Source organism: Acinonyx jubatus, chromosome A2 (assembly GCF_027475565.1).
Source record: "Acinonyx jubatus isolate Ajub_Pintada_27869175 chromosome A2, VMU_Ajub_asm_v1.0, whole genome shotgun sequence".
NCBI lineage: Eukaryota > Metazoa > Chordata > Mammalia > Carnivora > Felidae > Acinonyx > Acinonyx jubatus.
Window position 1 is genome coordinate 106,103,554 of NC_069383.1, and position 22,543 is coordinate 106,126,096.

General features: G+C 53.6%; 1 protein-coding gene across 2 annotated transcripts; it reads right to left on the reverse strand.

Annotated features, from left to right (window-relative positions):
* Positions 1-2,611: 2,611 nt before the first annotated feature.
* On the reverse strand, positions 2,612-11,811 carry YKT6 (YKT6 v-SNARE homolog). 2 transcript variants are annotated; one of them, XM_027045966.2, is made up of 7 exons: positions 11,549-11,804; positions 9,313-9,395; positions 7,127-7,227; positions 6,070-6,174; positions 5,718-5,783; positions 3,532-3,633; positions 2,612-2,899 (listed from the first exon to the last, which is right to left on the reverse strand). In XM_027045966.2, exons 1-7 carry the CDS (start codon positions 11,650-11,652, stop codon positions 2,864-2,866), a joined length of 597 nt encoding a protein of 198 aa, XP_026901767.1. In that variant the 5' UTR covers positions 11,653-11,804; the 3' UTR covers positions 2,612-2,863. The 2 variants fall into 2 exon arrangements, with proteins under 2 accessions (XP_026901767.1, XP_053074765.1); XM_053218790.1 differs by lacking the exon at positions 6,070-6,174 and having other exon boundaries at positions 11,549-11,811.
* Between the last annotated feature and the right edge of the window lie 10,732 nt (positions 11,812-22,543).

Below are 22,543 nucleotides of genomic sequence, written 5' to 3' on the forward strand. Positions count from 1 at the left end.
CCACATGGCCTGAGGACACCTGAGCAGCGCGTGGCCACATGCGCTTGGGCTCAGGCAGGCTGGGGCTGCTGTGGTCTGTGCTCCACTGGTTCTGCTGCAGGCCTCCTGGCCCTCTGCCCTCCCAGACAGACCCCGCGCAGCCTGCTGGAGCCCACGTGCACCCTCAAACGAACGTGGGCAGTCCCCCCTCCACACCATGTCTCCAGGCCCTGCCAATGCCTGTCTGTACTGTATGCCTCATGCTTCTCTGGGACAGAAATGTGGGCCTCACAACAATTCTGGACACCAAACATTCCCCACTCGTGTGTCTTCTGGTAAGAAGGACGCCCCAGGGGGTCCCCTCTGGCTACCCCAGACCTGCCCACTAGGACAGGAGGCCCTTGACTTCAGCTCCTGGTGCCCGGCAGGTGTTCTCAGGAGGAAGGTTTGTGCCAGAGAACACACAGAGGCTCCAAGAGTGGGGCTCAGAGAATCTAGGACACGGCCCCGGAGCGAGCGGCAGTCAGTCCCCGACTCGGTATCTAGGGCTCCACTCACCTATCAGCTGTAATCCGAGGAGGCTTTCCAGGCCAGGCCTCCCTGGGGGCACTCACACGGCCCTGCCCAGCCCTGAGGACCCAGAGCCCTGGGGTGCGGAGCAGAACCAGCAGGCTGGGCGCCCCATATGGGGTGGGCAGGGAACTACAAAGCGAGGTCAGTGAGACAGTCTTGGGTTCATCACTTTTAAATGGTACCTGCTTTGGTCAAGGCTCCTTGGGCCTCAGGGAGACCTTGTGACCCAGCAGGTCCTGCAAGCAGAAGCTGATGCCCTCAGTCCAGCCCCAAAACCCAAGGCCACTTCTCATTTCCACAATCACAAGTGAGATTGAAGGCAAGGCTCAGGGCCACCAATGAAACAAGGCTGCACAATCCTCAGACCCTCTAACCACCAGCCACTGAGGTCATTCCCTAACTTGGGACCAGACTTGAGGCTCCTGGGCCCACAAGCGCCCAGGGAGGCACCAGGCGCCCCCCACGCCTGCAGAGCCCACCTCCAGCTCCTGAGGACTTTCCACGTGTGTGGCCCTGGCTGTGGCTGCAGGGCAACCCCCCAGGCCAGTCCCCCTAATCCAGGAGGCCCGGCAGGGCTAGCCTCTGCTCCAGGCCCCCCTCCCCTGTCTCCTGCTAGACAGGTCTAGGTGAAGGGAGTTACAGCTTAGGCCTGGGGGTTAAGGACAGGAACTGCCCCAGGACCCTGCACCCGGCTTCCCGAGGAAAGGGGCCCCTGAGGCTTGAACAAAGCAGAGGACTATTGTGGAATTTCAGAAGACAAGTTTATCCAGATAAGAACCTTTCAAACAGAACAGTTAGGCAGCAGTTACTATAAAATACACTCTTTGCCAAGTGCTCTTCGCCTGCACAGGTGTGAGCCGGCCCTACCCACCCCCACCCCCTCCTCCTCAGCCACCTCCAAAGCTGGAGGTGTCAGACACCACGCTGTCCTTAAGGGGAAGTCAGAGCACCCTGGGCACCAGTCAGCAGGTGGGTTGGCACCTCGCTCAGGGTTGCACAGGACAGGCTATGTTAGAGGCCGACGCAGTGCCCAGAGCCAAAAGGGCAGCTGGCAGGTACACCCATTAGGGCAGGGTCATCAAGAAGCCATGAAGTCCCACCTTCTAGCCCAAGCAAGGGAATTCAGGGGCTGGCACTTGCTGCCAGGGCAGTGGGTGGGACCTCCTGGGTAGGGCAAGAACCAGCTCAGGGAAGGACCCCCTGGGACGGGATCTTGTTTGACACCACTCCAGGAAGGGCTTTGTGGGGAGTGGGTCCCAAGGGTGCATTGTGAGCTGGCATCCTCTGGAAGTACTTAGGACAGGGGGAGGCAGCAGGGCCTGAGGGGGCTGGCAGGTCTCACAGCAGGGGTTTGTGCCTCTGGATGGCGGGGGGGCTCTCAGGCAGTGCTCCTGCGGGGGTCGGGCTGGGGAGGCGCTGGCTCAGCCCACACCCATGGGGCATTGGGAGGCTCGGGATGGCCGGTACCTGGTGTTGGTGCCCAGGAACAGCAGCCATAGGAAAGGCCACTTGCTAAGGCACACAGGCCCCAGGTGGTTGCTGGGACAGTCTTGTTGCCAGCGAGGCAAAGGAACACGGGTTAAGAGACCACACATACTGCTGTGACCTGGTGGTCAGAGCCCATCTGAAGTTCAGGGCAGATGACCCCCCATGCCCTGCGCCCCCATAGGCATTTCCGTGCAATGTGATGGATAGGCAGTGCCCTCAGCAAAAGGTCAATTCAGCAGAAGTGCAAAGGTACCCCAGAATCCGTGAAGCCTGGTGACCGTCACCTCCCACCGTGGACCTTGGCCCAAAGCACTGGCCTACACCCTGCTCGCCCCGACCCCTCATGCCCACCCACAGTGGGTTTCCCAAGATCCGAGCCCCAGGTCTGTGTCCCCAGCCCTGCAGTCAGGCCTCCCCTCGGCTTACTACAGAGTTAAAACAATCCGGGCACAGATACAACCCAAAGGCAGACTAAGGCCCGACAAGGTTGGCTCCGACCTGCTGGGGGCCTCGCCCAGGTCAGGGGCCCACGGGTCTTCCCAGGGGTGAGAGACAAGCCCGTCAGCATCCGTGTGAGTCACTCAAGAGTTTATGGTTTCATCTGGCCCAGTAATACATCCCTGGGGGCCTCAAACCATCTTTCCAAAAATCACCAGGCATGTAAATTTGAATGTTCCCCACCCCCAGGCCGTTCTGCGACCCCTCGGTCCCAGCCAAGGGCTCCAGGGGTGCAGAGTCTTCCCGTGGTGGCTCTGCTTCTCCAGGGACTGTGGTTCTGATGAGAATGACTGGCGTTTGGCCCAGGGGCCTCTGCGCGCTGCTGTCACATTACTGCACAGCATGAGTTCTGCTTCCGGGCCTTGAAAGAAACAAACAGGAGCTGGAGAGGATGGAGGCCGCCAGCAGCCCCACTAGGGCACACGCGGCGGGGGGCCCCGTGGGGCTCCAGGAATCGGACTTCTGAGCCGGCTGGAGGACCTGGGGGCACCTCAGAGAGACGGGCCTCAGTCGGTGAGGGGGCGGGAGAGCGAGGCCGTGTGAGGCAGCCTGAGTGTCTGACTTTGGCCCAGTCTGTCCCCAGGTGCTATCGGACAACATGTGTGGAGGTGGTACCGAGAATGTCTTCAGAGGACCCGATAGATCCCCTCTCTTGCCCCCAGACTCCACAGGCCAGGCCCCTCCCAAGCTCACAGGAAAGCCCATGTATAAACTCAGCCCCACCGCCGTCCAGACAGCAAAGCACCTCTGTTGCAGGGAGACAATGGAGGCAAAAGAGCCTCTTTGGGAAGACTGAGCACCGATATGCTCCGCGAGTGGCGGGACCAGGAGCTGAGCAGACCCACCCTCCTGCGGCACCTGATGAGCCTGCCTGCTGCTGCTGCCAGGCCTCGGCCACCTCCTGTGCTCTCCCCACGTGTCACTGAACGTCCCGAAGGCTCATGCGGTATAGAGCCCAAGGGAGGGGTGCCCAGAGCCAGGGCCAGTGCTCACCGTTTTATAGAAGGCTTTAGACTGTGTCCCCAGCACTTCAGACTTGGACACCAGGTCATCTAGTTTCTCCCCCCGCTCCAGCAGAGACTCCATGGTGTTGTGCTGCAGGGTCAGAGAAGAGAAAACTCTGATGTTCATCGAGCAGGTGGACGTGAGTCCCTCCTGAAGCTCAACCACGGGGAGTGCGTCTCCCTTGGGCTCCTCCCTACCATGCGTCAGCCGTGTCCCAGACTTGCGGATGGAACAGGACCTAGTGACTGTCCCACGGGGTGCCCACAGCACAGGCTGAGACAAGCATGCTCCAGAAGTCACTTACACCCGCCCTCACATACATGTATTCCCACCAGACAGACTGCGCCTCACCTTCCTGAAGGGACCTGTGTTTACGTGTGAGCACTCAGGGAGCGGCCGCACCCACAGACCTGTTCTCGGGGTGAAGGAACAAGGCCCTCACAAGAGCCCCCTGCCCTGGGGCCACCAGGAAGTGGCCAGCTCGCTTCCAGCCCGGATGGCCATTGCTGGAGCGGCCACAGGGCCCCCGGAGACCTCTTCAACGGGAGCGGCAGGAACCCAGGCACACGAGCATGAAACACGCAGACCCAAGAATAAGCAACGATGTGCTTCATCTCTATGTGCAGCTGAACAGCTTAGGTTCTCACCACGGAAGTTAACCGGATGAAGACACGGAAGGGAAGAATGGCAGGACCAGAGACCTGATTTTTGTAGCCAGAATAGGGCCGGGGCTCGGTTAGAAGACGTGGGGGAGCAGGCGGTACAGGATGCACACACCTCAAGACTGCCATGTCTTGCTTTCCTTCCCGAGCCTCAGAACCACATTACTCGAAGCGTGGTCCCGAACACTTGGGTCCTGCCCAGACCCGAGTCCAGCCCCAGGGGACACCTGTGTGCACGAAAGCTGAGCTGGTGTTGGCAGGAGTTTTATGTCTGGGCAGGGTCTTCCCCGGGTACCTTTTCTGGGCTTTGCATCCACTCAGTCAGGGATCATGAGCCGCTGGGCATTGGTGGCCTAAGCATGGTGCTGCACTGGGATCAGGGGTATAGAGATAAGGACGAGGGAAAAGCCCCGTCATTACAGCTCACATGCTAATCAAGAGACACACGAACAAGTAGTGACCACGCGGTGGCATCCTGGAGGCCTGTGCACAGGGGCACCTGCAGGGGTGCCAGGCAGGAAAGGAAGGCCATGAGACCGTGGGGCCGTGCCAGGGAGCCTACAGATGGCCCCACAGCTGTCCTGAGACCCGCTGAGGAGCTATGAGCAGAGGGTGACATAGCGATGGTCACCATCTGCTGGACAGACTGGTGGCAGGCAGGAAGCGAGGGACCAGGTGTGAGGCAGAGGCCACAAGACCAAACTTGAAGTGAAAACAGATGCCTCAAGAGCCGAAGACAGATCAAAGCTTAAAAAAACAGACAAACAAAAAAAGTGCCGGGAGAAGCTGAAGCTAAGGTTATAAACCAGGAGGTCTCAGGCAGGATGCAAATTCCTGGTCTCCTGGCTGGGGCCTGACGACCCTACATCTGTCTTTAGTCAGCACCAGCAGCTGTCCCCACAGCCCACACCCTGTAAGGGAGGCACCCGCTGGGCTTGGAGACAAAGTACCGAAGGCACCAGCACAGGAAGGAGAGCCACAGAACTCAGGCCATCACAACCAGTAACTGCCAGAGGGGAGCGTTGGGTGGGGTGGGGGACCACACTGGTGCTCCACATGGACCCCTCACAACAGGCAGGAGGGCTAGGCCTGGCCTTGCCTAAGCCAGTCTGGCTTCGAGGCCTTGGACGCACGGGGAGAGGCAGGCAAACACCCCCTTCAGAAAAGGGCTTGGGGAGGCACCTGGGGTGCTCAGTTGGTGAAGTGTCAGACTTCAGCTCAGGTCATGATCTCACGGTTCATGGGTTTGAGCCTCATATCAGGCTCCGTGCTAACAGCTCGGAGCCTGGATCCTGCTTCGGATGCTGTGTCTCCCTCTCTCTCTGCCCCTCCCCCACTTGTGCTCTACCTCTCTCTCTCTCCCCCTCTCAAAAATAAATATTAGGAGAAAAAAAAAAAAAAAGAAAGGAAAGCACTTGGACTAGGACTCCCAACAAGCCTTGATGGTGTGCACGGTGGCCACCAGGCTTTCTGCCCCCAGCTTTGGGACATGCTGGCCCCCGCTCTGCTTACCAGAATGATTTTGGTCTCATCCAGCTCAGCCTGCACCTTACTCATGGGATCAGCTTCTCGGGGGTTCTAGGGGAAGAGCCAAGAATAACATCAGGACCATTTGGAAACAAAGCTCAACCCAACTGAGCTAGAAACACTTTCCCAAGTTAAAAACCCTCAGGCTGCTTAAACACAGGACAGAGAAATGGAAGCCTGCTGCAGGGCTCAGGTTCCAGGTCTTAACGTGGGCCCCTGGATGTTTCAGAGGGATGTCGACACCAAGGCTGCCTGGAGTCACCTACAGCCACGGCCATCAGGGCTGCCAGCCTTCCTGTGCCACACGGCCTCTCCTCGGGGCGATTAGACACCCTACCTGGTATCGACTGAGGTGGCCATCTAGGGCCGTGTAGTGAATTGTAGCAGGGGATCCGACTGGCCACTCTATCCTGTCCACCTGCTTGGAGAATTCGTCTAGTACCTGCAAGACAGAAGAGTGCATCAGCACCGCCACAGCTGCAGGGCTTCAATGGACAGCCTCACCCAAGAAAGGCTGGCAGGCCTGGGAGGAGGGAAGAGGAGGACAGCTAGTGGCCAGGGGCACATTGAAGCTCGAATTATAAGTATTCTGGTAATTAAATACGAACTGTACCCAGCCTGAGATGAACTTCATCTGGAGAATGATAAAAGCATCTGAATTTTAAACTAAAGATTTCTGCTTTGACGCGGCCATAAAATTCTAGAATAAAAGGTACTGGCCCTCTCATTTTCCAAAACAGTTCTTCAAAAGGGAATTGGATCCTTCCGATTTAAGTGACCACCAGATTTCACAGGCTTGTAAGTGCACTGTACTGTGGGAGGCTAGGGGCCAGAGCCCGTAAACAGGGGTTTACGGTAAGTGTTGCTTAAAGGACTGATGGACACACAGGTGCTGGACCCATGTGGGGAAGGAGTGCCCATCACTGCAGCACGGGCAGAAGCACGGAGGTGGGAGGGCCTACTCTGTGCAGGGAAAGCCTGACGGAGGGGAGGCAGCCACAGAGCAGGGCACAGAGTCCAGTGTGGCTCAGAGGAGCCACGATCACCATTGCTGAGGGCAGAGGCAGGAAGAGAGTGCCCAGAGGACTGGCAGGGGCAAGAACACAGCCAGAGCTGGCCCTAGAGCCCATCCTAGGAGTAGGCTGTGATGCTAAGGCAGACAGGGTGAGTCAAGGTGGCACTTGGGGATATGAACCCAGACACAGGAGGGATGACAGGCAGAAATCAGTGCCAGGGAAAGAACTGGGAAGGGATGCCAGACTGTCTCTTGGTTTAGGGCCAAGAAAAAACGGCTGAAAATGGGTTGATTTGGGACACACTACTTCATCCCCTGTAACTCGGGCACTGACCCCACTTGTCGATCCGAGCCCAGTCCAGCCACACTGCAAACTCACCTTCTCCAGCAAGGTAAAGGCCACCCGGGATGGATATTCACTGTCAGCAATGACCACCCCTGCAAGGCTGTCGTTTCGCACGTAGACGTGGCACAGATATTCTGAGGAGAAGTCAGACACGCATGTGGTGACTTGAGGCCCTTAGACGTTTTCAGCCCTGATCATCAAAGCATCACAATGCTGAGCCCTTGCCTTCTGGATCAATGAAGCTTGCACGAACAGTGCATAACGGAGCTCTGCCACCAGCATGACCCAATGTCTGCTTTAGGACGAGCCAAGGCCCAGGGGCCCAGTGTGCAAAGCCAGGGGAGCAGAAAATATCCCAGGCAACACGGTCCCAGGTGTGTTTCTAAGTTCCATCCTGAGCTCTAGATCAGGCCTGCCTGCAACTCAGGGAACTGCATGTCTCAGGCTCCATTCTGTTTCCAAGCTGAAGAGACCCCGGAAGAGACAAATAGCCTCCAATTTCTTAAAAAAATCCCAATGCGCTTGCCTGGGGTGCTCAGTCAATTGAGTGTCAGACTTCGGCTCAGGTCATGATCTCACAGCTTGTGGGTTTGAGCCCCACGTCCGGCTGTGTGCTGACAGCTTAGAGCCTGGAGACTGCTTCAGATTCTGTGTCTCCCTCTGCCTATCCCCTGCTCTCCCTCTTGCTCTTAAAATAAATAAACTTAAAAAAAAAAAAAAAAAGAGAGGCACCTGGGTGGCTCAGTCGGTTAAGCATGTGACTTCAGTTCAGGTCATAATCTCGCGGTTTGTGGGTTCAATCCCCCTGTTGGGCTCTGTGCTGACAGCTCAGAGCCTGGAGCCTGCTTTGGACCATGTCTCCCTCTCTCTCTGCCCCTCCCACACTCGTGCACGCGCTCTCTTGCTCTCAAAAATAAATATAAAAAAAATTTAAACATTCCTATAAAAGTGTCACCGAATCAGGAAATCACCTCTCGGGGCCTCAGGTTCCTCGTTACGGGAATCCTGGCCTGTTGTGTTCTGTGCTGGACTGGAGAGCATAAGGCAGGGAGAGGAGAGGGGAGGACAGTGGAGAGAAGGTCCATCTACAAAAACATGAGTCCCTGCTGCCTATGGATTCCTGTGCCAAAGCCATCAAGTTATCCAAAGGTACAGTCTGTACAAGAGCTTCTGCAAAACATTCATTAACTAGGATGTGAATTTTTGTCATTTTACAAAGGATTCGAAGATGATGCAGCTAACCACACCCCGCAGTGAAAGGGATGTGAGGGCAACAGCTGACAAATAAGAAGCTTCTTGTCCTTAAGACACTCAAGCACCAGACCCTGGCACAAACAAACAAAAACAACGAAAGGGGAGAAGGAGAGATCGTGAGCTCCGTAATCAAGAAAGGGCAGAGATAAAGGAGAGCGGGGTGGGGGACAGGACCATCACCGACACTCTCCAGGCTTTGTCTGCACTCCCATATAAGAAAGGTTCAAAGGCGAACCGAAATGCATGCATCCGCAGAACTGGAGACGCTGGACCAGTGCAGATGGAACATCTCTAAGAAACCTAGGAAGGCAGACATGGCCTGAGGAAACCAGACTATTTCCATGTTCACGATCCAATTTCACTCCTGCGTCGTGAAGGGTACCAGGATCTCATGCAGAACAGACGCACCACCAGGATGGTGATCGGGCCTCCAGGTCACAAGACCAGGGCAGCACCGTGCGACGGGCGTCTCCGCCCAGTGAGGTTCACGTGATGTGTCTATACGACACGTCTGTCTTTCCTTATCGGTCTGTACAACATATGCCTCTACGATAAAAGCCTGAAGACTCTCATGGGAAACCTGAATTGTGAACAAGTAAAAATACTGGCCGAGAGAAAAACAGGATGAGTTTTCGGATTCCTGGTCCAAAACCTAGGAGCACAGGACACGGTATTACCTCAACAGGGCTGGTTGCAAATCCTTTTTTGAGATGTGTCCAGCTCTGGAGGGAAAGAGAAGGATTCAGGAAGGCCGCATACAGCTCCAAGAGTCAGACCCTCACCTGAAGCAGGTGTGAGCTACAGGGGCACACTGACTTGGGCGGCTCAGATGGCAGCAGTGGGCTCAGCATTGTGTGCAAGCAGAAGGAAGAGGAGGGAAGAGGGGCAGGCCGGCAGTGTGCAGAGAGCCACGGGCTGCCTGAGGCGTGATGGGGTGCACACCAGGGAGGGGGCGGTCCTCTTACCTTGTTCTTTGACTGAAGCTCTGCTGCCCTTGGCCGAGCGCTCCACGATCAGCTGACTCGTGAAGGTCATGAACTCCTGAACACTAAGAAACATAACACAGATTACCTACTCCTGTCACCTTGTCACCGGCACAACGGAAGGTGACCTCCGAGCTTGGACACTAAGGAGCTAGTGTTTCTTGACTTCACTCGTTGCCTTCCGGGCCTCGGCTACAAGCAATAAACGTGGTTTTGTTACTAATTGCCCCGACCGTTCACACCACACCTGCTGCTCCTAGCGCGCCAGACAACCCACTTCCAGACCTCTGGCGCACCTACTGCAGGCTTCCAGGATGCTGACGCTGTGGTCAGCAGAGGCCCTCGGACACAGGGAGAAGCAGGAGGCAGCAGACACGCAACCCAGGTGGGCTGCCGCACACGCCAGACACTGAGGCAGGATGCACACACGCCGTGGATGCGGCCGAGGGCACAGAACCCGGCCTAGGGTGCACTGGCTCATCCGAGGTACGTCATCCAGGCTATTCGGAGACAACGGCTTGGCCGAGACCAGGAAATGATTTGTACCAGGGCCGTCGGACAGAGAGATGTGGCCGGAATGGAAGAATCACAGGTGACAACAGTGCAGCCAGAGGGACGGGCCAACAGGAAGCCTGTGACTGGGACTGCCATGCAGGGGGCCATGTGGCGTGAGGATCTCCGACCCTGCGGTGGACGTCCTCGGCTGGGACCCCAGCTCCACCATGTGCGAGATGTGTGACCTCCAAGCAAGTTACCTGTGGCACTGTGCCTCAACTAGGAAATCCAGATTCGCTATGATGGTCACACGAGTGCACAGCACCATGCCTGGCGCACAGCAGCACTTGCTCCATCACCCTGAGAGAGTGATAGGAAGCAAACAATCCCACAGAAAAGACGTCTCCAAACAAGGAAGTCCTTGCAATAAAACCAACCAGAGACAGAGCTCATAGCAGGACTGTCACCAGACAGAGGAGAAGTTACACTCTCGCAAAAGTCTGCACACAGAGGCAGAAAAACAGGGGAACCATCTGAAGGTTTCACAACCTGGGGTCTGGTCATCGTGAGGCAGGAAGGATGGGAAAAAGCTAGATCATCCACTGCCTTAAGAGGATGTGCCTAGAGTGCCGCAGCTGTGCTCGCCACCAGAAACCGGTCCGGGAGCCCTCACCAGTGAGGTCACAGTCCCACACTGAAATCTCTGAGGACCCTCCGTAGACAAGGGCCGGGAGAAAGAAAAGGAACCACTTGGCGAAGCCGGCACCGAACATCACAGACAAGCAGAGAATGGAGACCACGGTAAAGGAAACCGAGTATCAAGAAGGTGCTTCACTAAGGACCCAAAACAAGCCGAACATTTTACAAAACAACAACAGAAACGGTTTTAGATTCTGCCAGCAAAGCCCTCTCATCAGGAACAGGAACTGTTGAATTCTGAGTCCAGACAACAGCGTCCACTAGCCCCGGGGACCGTGTGGCCACAGACATGGACCCTGGAGGGTCCTTCCCCTTCTGTGCCTGAGTCACCCAGCCCGCCCACGATGGGCCGCAAGTGTCTGCTGTGTCTTCAACACAGTTTCCTGCTACTAAAGCGTCCAGAAACAGGAGAAGCCTATAGGCCTACACATCCCACGCTTCCTTCCAAATCCTCAGCGCAGACCCTTTGGCCCCATCAGGGCTCCACTGGAAGCAGCACACAGTGAGTCCTGGCTGGTTTCTCGTGGCCTCAGTGACTCCGTTGGCAAAACGGAGTACGCAGATTATACCAATAACCTTCCCACGGAATCGCTGGGAAAGCCCATCAGATAGCCTAAGCGGCTCCCAAGGTGTGGCGCCCAAGCTGCCTAGGTTGGAATACAGACCTCTGGACCCCAACCCTCTAGTTCGGGACGTCTGGGTGTGAACCTGGGAATCTGCACTTTTTCCAAGGCCCCTGATAATTTTATAACGACAAGAATACGTAAAACAGCGAGTACGGGAATAATGTTCTAGGATAGCATAAGTCTTTTATCCAGCGAAACGAAGATGATTCCTCGAAGGCACAGTCCCCAGACCGAGGAAGAGGCCATCGTCGCGCTCCTCCCAAGGAGGCCGGGGCCCGCCGCCCACCCCCGCCCTCCGGGCCTCCCCCCCCCCCCGTCCTCCCCCACCCCTCTCCCCGCCCCCCAGGCCTCCACCCCCCCCACCCCTCCCCCTTGGCCTCCCCGCCCGGGCCGCTCACCTGGACCTCTGGAAGAAGCTGAAGGAGGACACGTCGTACGCGGCTTTGAGCAGCACCGCCTTGGGCTCGCCTTTGTACAGGACGCTGAGGCTGTACAGCTTCATGGCGCCGCGCCCTCGGACCGCCCGCCCGGCCGCGGGACCGGCTCCCACCGAGCAGCGCGGCCGCCGCCCCCGACGACCGCCGCCGGCTGCTGACGGGTCCGACGCCGGCTTCCCAGCCTGGCGCAGGGTTCGCTTCCGGTTCCGGTCGGGTGCCACCGCCCCAGTCCCGGCGGAGGGATTTCGTGCCCCGGATGCAGATAAGCACGGACGGAAACACGAAGGCTGCAGGATGAGGGTGCAGGCAGGCGGTGTGGGGCAGGCGCAAGCGCAGAACTTCTGCCCCGCCCCCTCCGGCCTGTGTAGGGCCACCGGCTCCCTGTGGGGGTGTCCCGCCCTCTCCCTGTGGGCGTGCCCCGTCCCCTCCCGGGCCGCCCTGTCTCTTGTGGGCCTCCCCTTCTCTCATGAAGTGTCGTGCCCCCTCCAGCGTGTCCTTTCAGTCCTGGGTGTCCTGAGTCCTCCCATACACAGGCCCTCTCTCCCTCCCTCCCAGACTGTGCTGAGCCTTCCTGGGCAGCTCCTGGGAACGGCACCCGCAGCCAGTGCTCTGTGGACCCTAGAAAGGACTGTGATTTACGGGAGGACTGCCTTCCTGTCAGTGTGTAAATCCAACCTCCTTTCGAGTGAAGGGCAGGAACCTTTTCTTCTCGAGGTTCCTGCAGGGATGTGAAGGCAGACCTCTCATTTCAGAGGATTGGTTCTGAACACGTCCTTGCCACGTTTTCCTCCTGCCCCTGGTCACACAGGACCCGTCACCACAAACCTGCAGGGCTACGTGCTCCTCGGGCCTGCCCACTCTCTGTCTGGGCACTGATATAGGCCGCAGACCGCTGACAGAGAGGAAACGTCAAAACAGCAGAAAATCCGCCCCACTTAGGGAACAGTGTGGTGCAGTGACTTAGAAGACCTCGTTTTGCTTAAGTTGTCGACATAACGCTTTGTGGATGGGTGGGGATGGGTGAGGCGCGGTTCCACGAGGGTGCCACATCGGCCAGTTTCTTGTTTATTAAATGGTATTTTGTAATCAGCACCTTGCAGGCCACCTAAAAGGCCCTTGGTCTTTGGAAGCTGATGGCAAACTTACATCATCGCTACGCTACAAGCAGCTGGGTCTGAGATGATGGGACAGAGACGGCACTTGTGACAAAGCGACAGCATCACTCTACACATGCTCAGCAGTATTCATGTTGTGGTTGGATGCTGGGGGCTTTTCCTAGGTGTCAGGGGCCATCCTGTGCAGCGTAGGTAGCATGTCGGGCCTCGGACCCACTAGAGATCGGTAGCACTCCACCCATCACTTGGCAACCCCAAATGTCTCCAGCCATTGGCAAATGTGCCCTGGCAAGCAGTGGAGAAGGCTGTCTCTGTGTCTAAAGGAAGGTCTCACCACCTGCCCCTCACTCAGCACCTTCCTCACTGGCTCTCTTCCCTATGCAGATCGTGGAAGGGGCTCTTCCCCATCCCCCCGTCTGGGTACAAAATGCCAAGGACAGACATTGGCCAACACCAGGCCAGTCACCCGCTGATGTGGGCACACAACAGTCTCAAGATGCTGTGCTGACACTGTGGTCCTCTAGGGGGCACAGTGACAGCTGTTTCTGAAGAAAACCCTGGCTCCCCTTTTCTTTGACGCTGAAAGTTGTTCAAAAGGACCAGGAGGACAGTTCTTGGTTGGCACAGGCTTACATGTATTCACTTGACACATAACAGCAGGTGTCCCACAGCTGGCCTCATACCAAGTGCTCTCCGCGCACTCCCTTGTTCTATCCTCACGAAACAGAGGAAGACGTTACTATCGCCTTGCAGACACAGAATGACTTGGGTTAAGGAAATCTCTAGGCACATGTCAACACTAAACACACAACAAACACAGCCCAGCCCCTCTCCCCCCAGGAAGCCTGGCTCCCAAGCCCCCAACCTCATCATCTGTCTCACTGAAAAGCAAGCCCACCTTCCACTGCGTCACCCCCAGCTGTCACCCAACTTGGATTCAGCCCGGCTCTGCCACCAAACCCTTAACCTCTCTGAGTCTCTCTCTTGTTTTCATTTGTAAAACTGGGAACATATCCCTTTCCATAGGTATGTTGCTGGGAATGGCGAGGTTTATATGCCAAACTCTAGCCACAGATGTTTAACGAGTGACAACCTTGATGGTTATGTGTATTGTTATCACTTATGACAAACAGGAGTGACTATCATGGGTTCAAGGCATCCTGCAGACTGTAGGATGCAGAGATTTGCCAGGCTGAAATCTGAGTGAGGTCATTAGATTGGAGAATACTATTGTATCTGTTTTAATTCCCTGATTTTGATCATTGTGGTTGTGTAAGAGAATTCTTGGTTTGGGGGAAATACACACAAGTCCTTAGGGTAAAGGGACATCATGTCTGCACTTTAGTCTTGAAAGGTTCAGTATATATATATATATATATATATATATATATATATATATGTATATATATATGTATATATATATATATGTGTATATATGAAGGGTAAAGCACACAAGGTAAATTTAAGGAGTCAGGATGAAGGTATCCAGGAATTCTTTGTACTGCTCTGTAAATCTAAAACCTCGGGGATAGATACAGGGAAGGGATGCTGATGTCCCTGAGCACCTGCAGGGAGTAAAGCTCTCTGAAGTCCAGACTCTCCCTCATGCACTGGGCCCTAGAGGAAGAGCTCCCTGCAAACAGAACTGGAGCAATGTGCCCATGGCAAGAGGCCAGGGCCTGAGTTCCTGCTGGGCAGGCAGGTGCCCACCCACCTTCCCATAAGTTACCCGGTTTAACTGCACAGTGGAACCCCCACGAAGCTGGATAAAAGCCAGCCAGGCGCATGATCCTGGCCAGGCAGCGGCCTTGGTCTCCGGACCGCCTTGTCCAGGCTGTCTTCACTGTGCATGTAAGGTGAGCCTCTGCAGCCCACACAGGAAAGGAGCCCTGAAGGGGCCACAGGTGTGATCAGGCCGCCTATGGCCTTCAGGGTGTGTCACTCCTAAATGTGCCAACTGACGACCATTTTGAGCCAGTAGCACTTGAGAGACAGCAGATGCAAGCCCACTGTCCCCCTCCTTTTTACTCTTCTAAGTGGGAGACTAACCCACGTGAAAGGTGCCCCCTCTGTATCAGGAGGGGGACAGGCGCCCTTAGAACTGCCCCCCTTGCAGGGGCTTCCCAGGAGCTCTATTTGTACCTGGAGACACCCCTCCCCAGCTCAGGGGCCAGGAATGGGTGTGTAGCCCATGCTGGACACATGGCCATTTAGGCTGGGGGCTGACCTCCTGAGGATGGCGCCCTGACCACCGTGAGGCCTCCCTGTGTGGAATGTAGAAGAAAATCTGTAATAAGGAGAGGTGGAGGGGGAGCCCTGCAAGAGGGGAGTGTGGGCCCCACAGCAGCCTGGTCTGTAGGACTCCCAAGTGCAAAAAGCAGAATGGGAGTCATCACAAAGGAAACGTCATGAGGTAGAATCTGAAAGCTGGGGTGAGGTTGATGCTGACCCCAACCTCCTGAGGGGCCCCTGAGACCCTATCCCGGCCCACCTCCCCCGCTGAGTCCCTCCTGAACCCCACCCTCTAGCCCCGGCCCCCACTGAAGCCCCATTCCATTTAGCCCTCCAGAGGCCCCATGTGAGTCCCTCACTGAGCTCCTAGAACCCCCTTTTGGGTGGTGCACCAAGACCCCAAGCCCTGTCCCACAGTCCCCCTGAGCCCTTCCTGACTACCAGGCCCAGCCCTCCTCACCAGACCTGGCTCTTGGCTCCCCCCGCTGCCCCCACTGCCCCACTGCCCCCACTGCTAACCACCCTCCCTGCTCCCGCTGGGCACCCTTGAGCCCCCCAGCTCGCCTCCTTCCTGAGCAACCCTCTGAGTGCTCCCACAAGCTCTCCCCGCCACCCCCCCCCCCCGTTGAGCACCCCCTCCCCTGAGCCTCCATTAGCGTGTCCCCCAGCCCCCCACCCCCAGGGAGCAACTCCTCCCCCTGAGTCCCCCTCTGACTGCCTCTCAGCCCTCCCCCCACGCTGAGCACCCCCCAGCCGCCTCTGAACCGCCCCCCAGCCCTTCCACTGTGACACGTGGGCGCCCAGCCAATCAATACAAGTCCATCCGTGTTTCCTCAGCAATTGGCTTACAGATGGCCACGTGACCCAGGCCTCAGCCAATCAGTGCAGGCCTTCCTGGGGTAGGCCGTCCAATCAGAACAAAGCCCATGACTGAGACCCTCAGGAGAAGGCCTGGGGTTTGTAGAAAGTCCGAGAGCCCAGAGCAGTTTCTAAGCAAACTTACGGTTGAGCTTGGAAGAGAAATGCGTGTGCGTGTCTGTGTGCGTGTGCGCGTGCGTGTGACAGAGAGCAGCAGGAGCCCGCGAACAAGCGGGCAGGTCCTGCCCCTTTGCACCCCATCCCTTAACCTCCCCAGCCTCAGTGACTTCATTTGAAAGTGTCAATGTCGGGGCGCCTGGATGGCTCAGTCGGTTAAGCGGCCGACTTCGGCTCAGGTCATGATCTCACGGTCCGTGAGTTCGAGCCCCGCGTCGGGCTCTGTGCTGACAGCTTGGAGCCTGGAGCCTGTTTCAGATTCTGTGTCTCCCTCTCTCTGACCCTCCCCCGTTCATCCTCTCTCTCTGTCTCAAAAATAAATAAAATGTTAAAAAAATTAAAAAAAAAAAAGAAAGTGTCAATGTCAGCCCTGCCTGCTGTCCCCAGGTCGGCTCCCCAGATGGCACACTGAACACAGCAGTGCTTTGTGCATAGCACACGCTTTAACCGGTAGTAGTGAAATAATTACCCTTCTAATAAATACATCGCTTTTCTTTTGCAATAAATCTAGCAGGAAATGGGTGAGATCTGATGAGGAAAACAACCTCCTGAAGGGCACAGAGTGGACCTGGAGCCCGCTGTGTTTCCGAACGAGGGGCCTCCCCTTGGGGACAGAGATGTCTCCTCTCTAAAATGAGTCCCCGGATCCACAAACTCAGCGCATTGTTTTATGATGTAGCATGAGTAGATTCGAAGGTTTGTGCTCAATTTGAAAGGGCTGTGAAATGTAGGGCAAAGGGATACTTGCCCTACCGGACGTCGAGAGATTAAAGTTACAGCAGCCAGGAAAGCCTCGTGCGGGGAGCATGATGACCTGTGTTAGGGCGAGTGAGACGGGAGGATAGAGGTCTGGGGGCAGCAAAAGGGAAACTGGGGAGGAGCGGGCGCCTGGGAGGACTCTTCCGGGAGGATTGCCCGCGGGGAGGACTTTCTTGGGGAGGATAGTGCGCCAGGGAGGACTCTCCCAGGGAGGAGTGGGTGCCGGGGAGGACTCTCCTGGGAAGGAGCGGGTGCCGGGGAGGACTCTCTCAGGGGAGGATTGGGCGCCGGGGAGGAGTGGCCACCCGGGAGTACTCTCTCAGGGAGGAGTGGGCGCCAGGAGCCTGAGGTCCCAGAAACGTCCGAGTGTAGGCTTCTATCAATTGTTTCTTTTGGGCGGGTCCTAGGGTCACACTGACGTGCCTGGCTTGGATCATATATTAATTAACCAAGTCCCCACTTCATTTCTCAAGAAGTATTCAAAATGCCTGCAAGGGGTAGGAAACCGCAACACTGTTTCTGTTCTAGACACACAGGTCAGGTAAGGACAAAGGGCTGCTCTCTGCCCAAGGGCAACCAGCACCAGAGACTTAACCCTTCCTCTGCGGGGATGTTGTGACCACAGACCACAGACGGATTGCCAGGTGGGCGGACTGACAGAGCTGAGGCCACATCAGGCAGGGTCCCCAGAGCCACTTTTGCATTCAATTTGTTACTGGCACAGAAAAAAGCACCCCAAGATGCCACTCCCCATTCGTGTCCTGTGCACTAGAAAGGACAACATCCAAACTAAAGGGAACAGGTGTCTGCACCTCAAGTCATGGCGTCTCCCCTGCGGGCCATGCTAGCTAGACAGCAGCCACACCTGAGGGACATGGGCAGAAAGCCTCACGTCTCAGAACCAGAGACTGGGGGAAACCCTCCTGACCACCTCCCAGGCAGATGGAGAAGAGAGCGGGGAGTGGCCTCTGAGCAGGTCCTCACTCGTCCGTCCTCAGTTCCGGAGGAGCACAAAGTCTATCTGCCAGGCTCAGGTTAGCTGTGGTTCCACATGTGGCCTCGTGGCCTAGGGGTGCACCTGCACGGTGGCCAGAGCCAAGCCATTCCCTTACAGAAGAGAAATATGACAGAGTGTGCGAGCGGGGTGCCATCAACATTACGGATCAGTGGGAAAATGATCGCCTACCCGACAGATACTAGACACCTACCTCACACCATGCATAAATTCCAGAAGGAACAAAGCACTAAACATGAAAAAAAAAAAAAAAAAAAAGAAAAGGAAAAATATTAGTAGGAAATGTGAGAAAACATTTTTCCAATTTTGGATGGAAACATTTTTCTTTTTTCGTGTGTGAACAAGGTAAATTTTTATTGCTGTTTTAAGACACCAAGTTTGGGGATGGTGTGTTATACCACGATAGACAACTGATGCACCGCTTCATGGCATTGGGGACTCAAGGCCCTTTTAACCTCTCCCCTGTGTCCAACTGCTCTTTTCTCTCTGCTCCTCAATTCCGCCAAGGAAAGTTCTGCATGATTCAGTTCATCACTGTCTTCCCTGCTGGCCATTCTGTAGATAAATTGGCTTTCCCTGGGCAGCTTTCTGCCCATAGCCCAGCTGTGGTCAGCTGGAAAGGTCACTGGATAAGGGACCCACGGAAGAGAACAGTAGGAATGGCCTGCACTCCAGGGCTTAGCCGAGGTGATTTAGGTCCTGCTTAAGATACAAGTTTATTGAGGATATTTCTCATTTAACCTTATTCCAAGCATTTGCAATGTTACAAACACTTTATGCACACAGTTTTTAAAAACTACTTTGTAGATTACTTCACAGCTGTATCATAATCTACTGAATTGGTACCTTTCCTGAACACTTAAGCTGTTGGTAGCAATTTTCTTCCCTCCCCTCCCCTCCCCCTCTCCCTCCCTCTCTCCTTTCCTTTTCCTATCCTAAGTAATGATGCAGTGAACATCTTTTGATAAAGCTTTGGGGAAACGCTCTTAAAAAAATTTTTTTTTAATGTTTTGTTGGAAGGAGTCTGGCCGGAGTCGCAAAAGAAGAGTCCGCAAGCAAAATGCAATTAAGTGAAGGTTCTCATACAGGAGTTGGAATGAGGCCTGGGCTCCAGACTGAAGCCTCTTTTATTAGGATAATTGCTAAAGACTGCGTGCATAAAGTCAGCTAAGCAAGTGTAGTAATCAACTTAATGGTTTTGCTCTTCAAGGTTGAATTTCGAGTTAATCGGTTTCTATAACACTAGGAAGGGTCAGGTGTGAAGGAGGATCCAGCTAGACAACGTTAATGTCTCTAGGCAGCCTCAGAGCCTCAGCCGTGTTCAGCTGTGTAAACATGTCCTAAGGCCTTGCACCTTCTCCAGCCATTCACTTTTGAAGCCCTTTCCTTTGATGCTTCTCTCCCGCACTTCCCACATCTCCCCCTTTTTCTTTCCTTTGGTGAAGCTGGAGGGCAAAGACGGGAGGCTCGTGAGGCATAGTCTTGGCTTCCTTGCTGTCCTCTTCTCCAGACTAGGTATATGCAAAGTAATAAGACAAAGATTAATATAAAAATACCAATCGCATAAAAGCTTAAGGGTTTTATATAATGTGTTGGATTCAATTCCAAGATTCGATTAGTTATCTCAGAGAAGGAGCACCAGAAATCATCTCAAGTTTATTTTTGAATGTTTCATAGATGTACTTTTGCAAATGAGCTATATCAGCAGAGGTGTTGCCTTGAGTAAGAAGGTGTCGATGCATCAGGTCCCATGATATCTTAGACTGATTATATACGTGGGGGGTGACACAAAAGGTGGTTATGTTCCAATCACGTTGAAGATTTACCTGTTGTTGTAAACTAATCAATTGATCTAGAAAAAGAACAGCTTGTTGCAAGTGAGATAATTGGCTCTCCATTCGGCTATCAATCAGCCGTTGGCTGTTTCACAGCCTTTCTGAATCTTGACGCCAGTTTTGTACAAAGTGGGTGGTTTGTACAGTCTGATGCAGTGCAAAACCGGCTGTTGCTGCTGTAGCTGTGATAGCTACAATCCCAAGTACAGCAGTTACCAGTAAAGCCACAAACTGTCGGGTGCGATGTTGAGACACATTGCTGATAAAGGCTCATTTTGTTTGTTGGGCCCTGAGCTAGGCCCGGGGAGAAGTTTTCCTGATTTTGATCAATATCAGGAGATGGAAGAGGATGCCCATCTTTGTGATATTTGGAACGGCACCGATTGGCCCAATGATATCCTTTTTTACAGCGAGGGCATAAAGCAGTGGGAGGTATTGATTTGGGTAGATTATTAGTACTGGTATTATCATTATGCCTGTCATTTTTAAATTTGTCCTTCGTTTTTCGACAGTCTTTTTTCATAGGGCCAATTTTTCCACCACCAAAGCATTTGATACTAGGTTTAAAAGGGCCTGTCCCGTTTATAGTGGTGGCAAGGAGGTTCATATTGTAAAGTGGGGTACCAATATCAGCACATGTGTTCACATAGTCAGCTATGGACCCAGCAGCTGCTCTTACAGGAGGAAGAGCTTGTTGGCATTCAGAATTAGCATTATCGTAGGCCACAATGGGAAGCAACAAATCCCTTAGGCCCTCTTGAGGAATTGTTTTAGCCAAAACATCTCTTAATCTTGCTACAAAGTCAGCATAAGGCTCAGTATTTCTCTGTTTAACATCTACAAATGAGGGGGTAACCTCGCCTGGAGTGGCTATATGTGGCCGGGCCATCTTACAACAATTTTGTACTTGTTGTAGTATCCCTTGATCGCTCATACCACATTGATCTCTTAGTTGAGAATATTCTCCTTGCCCGAAAACTTGTTCTTTGTCGATAGGAATATTATCGTGAAGGTTTCCTTCCCCTTGAATCTTAGCTTGATCTTCCCACTAAGTCATAAATTGTAAATATTCAGCACAGGATAAAACAGTTCTAGCCAACATTTCCCAATCTTTAGGGATCAAGCGTTCGGTGTCAGCAAACACTGAAAGTAAGGCCTGCCTATAAAGAGAGTCAGTGCCATACTGGGCACGAGCCATTTTAAGATCTGTCAGGATTTTTATGGGGATCTGAGAATATTCAGCATTATAGCCTCCATTAGGATACTATGCATTTTGGTGGGAAAGCGTTCGGAGTAACCAGAAATATTTCTGATGCCGGTTGTATCAATTCTAAATCTCCTTCCTCTTTAGCCTTCATCAACCCTCGCATCAGAGGTGTAATGATAGTCCCCTCGTGCTCCTTGGAAGGAACTAATATGTGGGGCCGGTTATTAGAAAAAGGATTGAAAGTAACTGGACAGACAGGCAGTTTTTCGTTTAATATGAGTAGGAATTCTTGTATCCTCAGGTAAAGGAGGGGGAGGGTATACTTTATTATAAGGGGGGACTGTAGCCTCCAAATTATCATTTGTGGGTGGCGGCAGAGGCCATTCTGGCAAAGTATTTTCCTCAGGTGCTATAGTCTTGATTCCCTCAGCAGGAGGCTGGTCCTCAAAACTATCAGATGTAAAATCTGACTCGTCTCCTTCTTGATGAGTTTTTAATTTAGGTGAAGTTCTGAGTCAGACTGTGAAGTCTGTAAAGCCATCTCAATTAAGGAGCATAAAGACCAGACTTTTAAGGAGATGATGTCTCCATTTTGATGAGCGTGTCTAAGCATTTTTATAGTCAATCTCCATTGTTTAAGGTTTAAAAGATTTTTTTCCAGAAGGGGTAAACCGATAGCAATGTTTTTTAACCAGGTACCAGAGCTCATCAGAAGTTCCCCTTTTTACTTTTACTCCTGAACTTTGTAATAAAGTACAAAGTAATTTAGAGGAAGCTTCATGATCATGAGACTGGGAGTTTCCCATACTTCACTATCCCAAAGCCGGGACTTACCTGTCCTACTGCTCCGCTTTGGTCCTTCGAGACTGTAAAACTGAAAGTAGTCTCAAAGACTTTGCCAAGCTGTACCCTGCCTGCTGTGCCAGATGTTGGAGGGATGTGGCCAGGATCGCAAAAGAAGAGTCTGCAAGCAAAATGGAGTTAAGTGAAGGTCCTCAGAAGGAGGCCCCGACTGAGAATGAAGCCTCTTTTATTAGGGAAACTGCTAAAGACTATGTGCATAAAGTCAGCTAAGCAAGTGTAGTAATCAACTTAATGGTTTTGCTTTTCAAGGTTGAATTTCTAGATAATTGTTCTTTCTGACTCCAGGCAGGGCTGGGCTGAAGGAGAATCCCGCCTTGGACAATGCTAATTAATGGCTCAAGAACTTCCGAGCTGCAGCTGCTGTGTAAACGTGTCCTAAGGCCTTGCACCTGCTCCAGCCTTTCCCTTTTGAAGTCTCTTCCTTCAATGTTTTTCTCCTACATCTCCCACAGTGTTCATTTATTTCGGGGAGACAGAGTGCAAGCATGGGAGGGGCAGAGAGAGAGGGAGACATAGAATCTGAAGCAAGATCCAGTCTCTGAGCAGTCAGCGCAGAGCCCGATGTGGGGCTCGAACCCACGAACCCCAAGATCATGACCTGAGCTGAAGTCGGACGCTCAACTGACTGAGCCACCCAGGCGCCCCGCCTTGTCTTTTTTAACAAGACACGGACCTCAGAACAAGAAAGCAAAGACTGAAATTCATAAAAAGGAAACACTTCTGTGTAACAGAAGACACCATTGACCAAGTCTAAACCTAGCAATACATTGTGGGAGATAGCACAGCACATCTAACAAAGGATTAGTAGGTATTACAGATAGAACATAAAAATCCTTTATAGAAATTGAAAGGTAAAAGATAATTCGATAACAAAATAGTTTAAAAATATAAACA